The sequence below is a fragment of the Glycine soja genome, chromosome 2 (assembly GCF_004193775.1).
Source record: "Glycine soja cultivar W05 chromosome 2, ASM419377v2, whole genome shotgun sequence".
Lineage (NCBI taxonomy): Eukaryota > Viridiplantae > Streptophyta > Magnoliopsida > Fabales > Fabaceae > Glycine > Glycine soja.
The window spans coordinates 40,940,307-40,948,423 of record NC_041003.1 but is presented as its reverse complement, the minus strand read 5'-3'; the positions used below and the strand labels follow the sequence as shown (position 1 = coordinate 40,948,423).

The 8,117-nt window shown below is 35.0% G+C and overlaps 1 protein-coding gene across 1 annotated transcript; it reads left to right on the top strand.

Annotated features, from left to right (window-relative positions):
* Positions 1-253: 253 nt before the first annotated feature.
* LOC114394268 (reticulon-like protein B21) lies at positions 254-4,276 on the top strand. Its single transcript, XM_028355951.1, has 9 exons — positions 254-1,643; positions 1,736-1,795; positions 1,904-2,006; positions 2,109-2,183; positions 2,285-2,429; positions 2,539-2,608; positions 2,785-2,850; positions 3,713-3,835; positions 4,011-4,276. The coding sequence occupies exons 1-9, from the start codon at positions 644-646 to the stop codon at positions 4,103-4,105; spliced, it is 1,737 nt and encodes a 578-aa protein (XP_028211752.1). The 5' UTR covers positions 254-643; the 3' UTR covers positions 4,106-4,276.
* The last annotated feature ends 3,841 nt before the right edge of the window (positions 4,277-8,117 follow it).

Genomic DNA, 8,117 nt, shown 5'->3' with positions numbered 1-8,117 from the left:
GTACATTTTTATTCATGCCTTCCTCTCTCACCAGAAACTTTTGTACACTTGAAGGCTATTACATATTTATGGTCGCAATTAATCTCAATATAACATTCATAACTGGTTTTTTCAATTTAAAAATAAAGAATCAATAAAATTCAGCCAAATATATGATGTAAAAATTAGGTGAGATCATAAACATGTAATAATTTATCCTCACCACGCACGCACGCTTGGGAAGAATATTGGACTATATAGCTACAGGTTTTTCATTTGCATGTGAGGGTGAGACCAATGACTTTAGCTTCCTCGGTAGAAGTGATGTGAGACCTAAGGAATCTATGCATAGATAAAAGGGTTCCTCCTCCTTAACACCATAATCATTCAACCCCACTCAGTTTACCTTCACTTTTCCCTTTCCTCACAAAACAGAACTCCATAAAGAGGAAAAAAAAGAAGAGAAAGCAACTACTGTCTCTTACTCCACACACAATCCCTTGATTCTCTCTCTCTATGAGCTTGCTTTACAAGGAGATCCCAATGTGGCACCCCACCAACCGCCATTTCTTCAGCTGAAAGCCTCTTATCCATCAAACACTCGTGTCCCATTACAGTACTGTCTGTTAGGCAGAGAAAGAGGAAAAAAAAGGATATAATTGAGATGGATGTGAGTAGGAGAAGAGTTGGAGTTAGATGCAGTGTGGTTGCAGGGTCAGTGTGGGAGAGCAGAATGAAGAGTGATGAAGTTGGTGGTGGAGTTAAGGTCTTCAGTGGAGAACAAAGTGCTGAAGAAGGAGGCAATGATGGCACCAGATTGAAGAGAGGCCAAATTGGGAGTGTGGTTGCTTCTGGAAAGAGAAAAACTTGGAAATCTGAAGGGTTAGAAAATAACCTAATTCAAATAGCCAGAGGAAAAGCAGAACCCCAGAAGAATGGTAGTAATAGTAGTAGTAGTCAACAATGTAAGGATCTCAACATTTCTTCTGATTCAATCAAGAAGAGCCCAATTCCGGCCAGGAAGAAAAGGTCTGAGGTAGGTGAACCTTTTGAAAAGAATGTTGGGAAGCTCAGAAAGAACAAATCAGATTCTGTTAAGAATGTCGATGATGGAAATGGGGGGAATGCAATACAGCCTAGGAAGGACAAACCAGAGTTGGATCATGTTTTGAATGAATCAAGGAATGATGGATTGGCTGGTGGGTCTGGCAGAAATGTTATTGACAATGGTAAGAATGACAGTGATGGAAATTGCAAGGATTTTGGTGTGTGCCTAGAGAAAGGAATTTCCAGCAATTCAGATAATGTTGGCATGATCAAGTGTTCACCAGTGCATGTTGATGGAGACTTTGATGATGTTGTTGTTGATGATGAAGAAGAAGATGAGGAGATTGATGTTGAGATGGAGAAGGGGAGCTTTGATGTTAAGGAAATCAGTGTGCCAGAATCCAAGGTTGTGAATGAACCAGAAAGGAAGGAGGTTGTGAATGTACCAGCAAAACAGAAGATTGCGAATGAACCGGAACCTAAAAAGGTTGTGACTACCAACAGACAATTTCATCAAAAAAATGAAAGGCCAGTGTCAATCCCTATAGCTGTGAAGCCATCTCCTCCAATTAGAAAGCTTTCCACAATTCACCAAAATTTCTCCAAGGCTGATTCAAGTAAGGTCTTTCTAATTTCATTGTACTTTTCTCCTTCAAACTGATTTTTGGGATTTGTGCTTTATCAAGGCTAATTGGTCTTTACTATTCAGTTCCAAAGGCAGAAGAGTACTATTGCTTTCCACAAAGCCAGAACAAACTGCAGAGTTTAGGTGATTTATCTACATTTCAGAATTATGCAAGAGTCAAACTTGTTGGCAAAATTTAATACAATTTCTAGCATTCATTCTTTAATATTCTTTACATATGTCACTCTTCAGTTGATTTAATCATGTGGAGAGAGGTCTCAAGATCAGCATTTATCTTCGGGATTGGAACATTCACTATAGTTTCATCTTCTTATGCAAAAGATATCAATCTGAGGTTAGAAATCAACATCATAGAGTTCAATTCATTTTGTATATACACTTTGCCACTTAAAAGAGAACCCCAGAATTGACACTTCTTGATCCTTTGTTTGCGCAGTCTTATTTCTGTAATGTCCTATATTGGCCTTGTCTATCTAGCTGTTATCTTCCTCTATCGATCACTAATATGCAGGTAATAATGACCGTGGCACATTGGTGAAAAATAAAAGACAAAAATTTATTACTGGATAATGAATACTCTGATTTTTTTTTGTTTGGAATCAAACCAACCAGGGGGGTCATAGATGTAGACGACACAAACTATGTACTAGGAGAAGAAGAAGCAATTTGGGTGCTAAGATTGATCCTTCCTTATTTGAATGAGTTCCTGTCAAAACTTAGAGCCATGTTTTCTGGAGATCCTGGTACCACAATAAAGGTATTTTTCATTGCTCACTGATAATATGGATTTTTCTTTCTTTCTTTTTTCCCCCTTCATATCATCAAAATATGAGAATAAACTTTGGTTAATGATTTATGAATTGTAGTTGGCAGTTTTGCTCTTTGTTCTTGCCAGATGTGGCAGTTCCATAACCATTTGGAAGATGGCCAAATTTGGTGAGTTTCTAATGCCTAGGCTTATTCCATTCCTACACAAAATATATGCACAACCAATTTGCATGTCAATGCAGAGTTTCTTACTCTTTGCACCATTTGCTATGCAAGTGAAAATTCCCTCAATTTTTCTTATTTTGGTTTTTTCAGTTACTAAACTTGTTCTCTCACTGCTTCAGGCTTCTTTGGAGTTTTTACCGGGCCAAAAATTTGCTCCTCATATTCTGCACAGTTAACTGCATTCGGTAAAAACCCTAAATTAAATTAAACATAGTTTTGATTTAGCGTCATTTTAATTCTTCCTTTAGAACACAAGTATGTGACAAAAACACAGTACAGTTGTAGTAAGTAGCTGCTGCAAGGGTGCCAAGTAGGTCTAGGTAGGGGTAATATTTGACGCTCTATTGTCAAATGTAAACGTTGCAGAATTTGCAAGGGCCCACAATAATTTGATCATGCATGTATTTATGGTCATTGAAACGGCTTTTTTGTACCCTTGATTTGTATCACTGATATATACTATAATGGATTTGGTGGGTCCTTTAATGAAAAAAGGATTAATAGATGTATAGGGGTTCAATTATTTTTATAATTCCTCAAGTGAAATAATTGAACTCTAAACCTGCTTTAAGATTTTGCTTTGTTGCCTATTTAAAAATATGGATGATGGGAATTGAAAATTTTAATGCATCTCATGTATGAGCATCTTTGCTTTTATTCCTCAACAGTTTTGGGCCCATTCCTTACAAGTCACAAGTATTATTAGACTTGTCTTCAGATGGTTGAGACTTGGGAACACAATTATGAGATAATAATGCTCATCACACATCACATTCATACATATACCTGGTGGTCCCCACCCCCCAAAGTCCAAGCCCTGTCAAAGTACTTTGCTCTCTGTGTTTACTGGGTCCAAAAATGGGCCTCCACTAGCTTCTGGGAGATATGAATTACTAAGCTCAAAATGTAATTTTGCAATTAGTGTCATGACTTTTTGGTGTTTTACAAACTATCATGATCTTGTTTTACTAAATCTTAATCCAATCTAATCGTTTGAGTTTTCTAAATGTGATGAATGATGGCTTATTTTCTTGTAATTATATGAAGCAAACTTTTGGATTCGTCGATTCCGGGATGCTTGGGTTTCTTGCTCTCACAAAAAGGCCGTTGCTCTTGGCATTTTTGGCCTTGTTTGGAATTTGTCTTCAGTTGTTGCTCGCATTTGGTCAGGTAAAATAGCATAGTGAAGGCTCATGTGTTTTAGTTAATTAATAGCATTAGATTTAGCTTCAACATTTTTGAGATCTAGATATAGTGACCTCACTACATCAATAAAATGATATGTAGTTTTGTGCCTTACACATACACTCTCATAACTACGTACTAATGAATTGTATAATTGCAGTGTTTGTTCTATTTGTGGCCTTCAGATACTATCAACAACATTATTTGGTGAGAGATGGATGGGTGGAGGATGTGGCAGGATGTGATGAAACATGACAAGAACCTGTTGGAGTTAAAGTTGGAATGCAGAGACAACAATCCACATACAAAATCTTTGAAACTCAGAAAGTAAAGAAAGTATTCTGAAGAGTGCCAAATTGTTTTGTTAGTTCCACATAGTATTTTCTCCATTGTAAAAAATTGTTCTCATTATAAAGGTCACTTTTTTTTTTTTTTTAATAAACCAGCATGGTTCAAGAGGAAAAAGAAATAATCACTTGGACGTTTATGGTTTGTAACTAGAATTCGTTAATTCTTTCTTTTTTAAATATGGTTGCATGGTGCTGATTTGTTTCAAAGAGTAGCATTAACTCATTTTTAAAAAAATTATGCAACCTAGTTGAAGTAAAAAAGGATGGCATTGACTTGGTTTTGAAAATTATGGAACCTAATCGAACCCTAAATTAATAGTAAGATGAAATTGAATAAAATAAATAAATAATAGGACCCAGAAAATAATTAAGCCTTTTTAATATAAAAAATGTAAGACCATTATTTTAATGATTATTAATAGTATAAATGTTTGAAGCTATTTTCGAAATCATGTTATAATAAATTGAGAATTTAAAAGAGCTCTTGTTTATTTGAAAGTGGAGAAATTTTCATGAACCTAAATAAATTTAGGAGGGTACACCAATTAAAGCTTTAGCAAATATATTAATAATATTAAAATGACTATTTTTGTGAAAGAAAATTATTATTTTAAATTGCTTAATAAAATTGAAAATTCTAGGTGTTATCTTAGTGTTTGTGTTCGTTATTGTTAACGAGGTTAGAATTTTTACTAAACTTAATTAAATAATTGAAACAATTATTATTTACTTCGTCTTTGAATAAGTTGAAAAGTCGTGTGTGAATAGACTCTAGGAATGCTGAGTAATTCAAAAGGCCATTTAAAAAGATGAATAAAATTGGAGTAATTCAAAAAGGGCTTTTAAAAAGATGAATCAAATTGGGATTATTATATAATGTGTATTAAAATGAATGTATGAGTATTAAATTAATTGAATTGAATAAGTAAGTTAGTAATTAGATTAGTGGAGTTAGGAAATAATTTTATTTCTTGTTTTGTAATTGGGTTAAAGTTATCTTTAAAACCCAAATCAGTGTCCAATCATCTTGCAAACTCTTTGCTTTCTTGATTTAGAGTACTGCAATGCAAATTCTGATTTTCTTGTGGAGCGGTAATGGAAGACAGACAGTGTTTGAGTGCTATTAGGCTCCAATTAGTATAAGCTTGAATTGTGGGTGTTGAGAGATTTTCGGGGATTTTCTTACGAACGAAGACGGCCACATCGTTTTTCTTTTGGGTGCTGTGAATAACATGCACCAGTATTCCCACCATCTAATTATTATTTTTGAAAAGGGTCAAATAACATGATTCACTCGTGGACCACTTAAAACTTCTCCTTCGAGTTTATTAGAAAATATCTTATTAAATTTCATTATATAAGTTCAATTTTCAAATAAAACCACCTGTCAATATGACAGATTAGGTGATAGGAAATATTGGTGCATGTTATTCTAGACGTGCACTAAAGGAATATCCATTGACCCACAGTAGTTCATTCACACAAGTAAAAAATGAGTACTTAATTAAAAATAATAAGAATGAAATTATAATTTGTAACAAAATGTAAAAGATAATAATAATAATAATGATAATAATAAAGTATGATTACTGTTATAATATAAAAATTATAAAACAAATGTATGGAAAAAAAGGATGCAATTGAATAACAGGAATTGATATTGGTATTTTTAAAATTGTTTTGGGCTCATATCATTGGTGCACAAATACCAAAATATTCTTATCTTTTTTTCCTTTAATCTTGACACTCACTCTTTTTCACCGGAATATTTACAACATAATAAAATTATAATTTTGTTGTGATACACAAATAATGAAATTATGATTTTATTTGATTATAAATTATGTAATTAATACTAAATTATTTTTATTTGTCAAACAATTAATATATATATATATAATGAAAATATGATTTTGATATAAACTATACAACAGAATTATGTTTTTGTTATATATTTTTTGTTAACTCCTAATTGCATAGTATAATCATGATTTTGGTGTATATTTTTTTTACAAACTCAGTTATACAACAAAAATACACTTATCATTTTATTAATATGGGTGTGAAAAAGATGTACAATAGAATCATAATTATGTTACATATTATATTATAGAACGAAATAGCATTTTCATTGCACAATATTTTTCGCACCTTTGTTAGTGCAATGAAAGTGCATTGGAGGTGCATTTCCAATGCACATGGAAAACGGTGTTTTTGAAAATTTTTGAAGTGATAGGGGCCCATAGTGGGGATTAACAACCCCCTTGAATCAGTACGAGTGTTGCTAGGTGCACCCAGCAAAAATATAAAATGCCAAAATTGCCCCTATCAGCTTTCTTCCTTAAAATGCCAAAATTTTTTCCGGAACAGCTTCTTACTCCATTTTCAAAGAGCTTTCTTTTCGTTTTCCACTTTTTCCTGCGGCATTGTCTCTGGTTCGTGGGGGTAGCAAGGTTGAGTGCAGCGGTGAAGGTGAAGTTTCCGGCGTGAAGCTTTGCGGTGGTCGGTGGCGGCAAACAAGGTACGCAGATGGCGTTTGTGCGTCGCGGACGTACGGATGGCTTCCGGATGAAGTTGATCCGTAAGCTTTTTACGAATCAACTTGATCCGTAAGCTTGTTAATGCTCTTCCGGATCAAGTTCATCCGGAAGTCATCCGTACGTCCGCAATTTGGTGATATCTTTTGGTGCCACCCTGATTCAGTGAAGTTAGTCAATGCATGCAATTTGGTGTTTTTGATAGACAACACCTACAAAACAAACTGGTATAGACTCCCATTGCTCGATTTTGTTGGGATGACACCGACTGGGATGACATTCTCTGCCGGTTTTGCATATGTGGAGGGTGAACGCGTTAATAATTTGGTATGGGCTTTACAACGCTTTCGAGGCCTTTTTTTAAAGCGTGATGCCCTCCCTGGAGTTATTGTCACTGACAGAGACCAAACATTGATGAATGTAGTGAAAGATGTATTCCCTGAATGCACAAATTTGTTGTGCATCTTTCACATAAACAAGAATGTGAAGGCTAAATGTAAATCACCAATTGCGCAAAAAAAATGCTTGGGATTATGTCATGGATTGCTGGGGATCTCTGACTGATTGTCCTTCAGAACAATAGTTTGATGAATACCTGAAGAAGTTCGAAGTAGCTTGCGCACCTTGGCTAATATTTGTTGACTATGTCAAGGAAACATGGATAATACCACACAAGGAAAAATTTGTTTCCGCCTGGACTAATAAGGTGATGCACTTAGGAAACACAACAACAAACAGGTATGAAACTGTTGAACTATTTCTATTAACGTTGAAAAATTTATGGAATTGTATTATTGTATATGTTTATTTTTATTTGTGTATTTGAAATGTAGGGTTGAATATGCTCACTCGTCTTTAAAAAGACTGTTACAAAATAGCATTGGAGACTTATGTAGTGTGTGGGGTGCCGTGAACAACATGATTACGTTGCAGCACACACAAATTAAAGCATCATTTGAAACAAGTACACATGTCGTTGGACATGTGTTCCAAAAAACCTTATACAGGAGGCTGCTTGGAATGGTTTCAAGGTATGCTTTAAATCAGATTGCTGCTGAATTTGAGCGTGTTCACTATGCTGGCAAGAATCCCTCAAGTTGTGGTTGCGTGGTGAGAACCACGCTTGGTCTTCCTTGTGCTTGTGAGCTATCCAAATATGTTGGTGGTTGCATCCCACTTGATTCAATTCATATGTTCTGGAGGAGACTCAGTTTTTCAGACCAAGGGTTATCTGAGCCCGAGGTGGGCATCAAGGACGTAATGGAAACAATATACCAAAAATTCGAAGAACTTGATGTTTGTGGCAAGTTTACTCTAAGAAGTAAACTTTGGGAAATTGCACACCCTGATCAGAATTCGATGTGTCCTCCTCCAACAAAG

Bases quoted from the DNA above. Each gene is read 5' to 3' on its own strand.
- LOC114394268 (XM_028355951.1), top strand. From the start codon at position 644: ATGGATGTGAGTAGGAGAAGAGTTGGAGTTAGATGCAGTGTGGTTGCA. The intron at 2,007-2,108 runs GTTAGAAATCAA...TTGTTTGCGCAG, and splicing joins GCAAAAGATATCAATCTGAG to TCTTATTTCTGTAATGTCCT. The intron at 2,851-3,712 runs GTAAAAACCCTA...AATTATATGAAG, and splicing joins TGCACAGTTAACTGCATTCG to CAAACTTTTGGATTCGTCGA.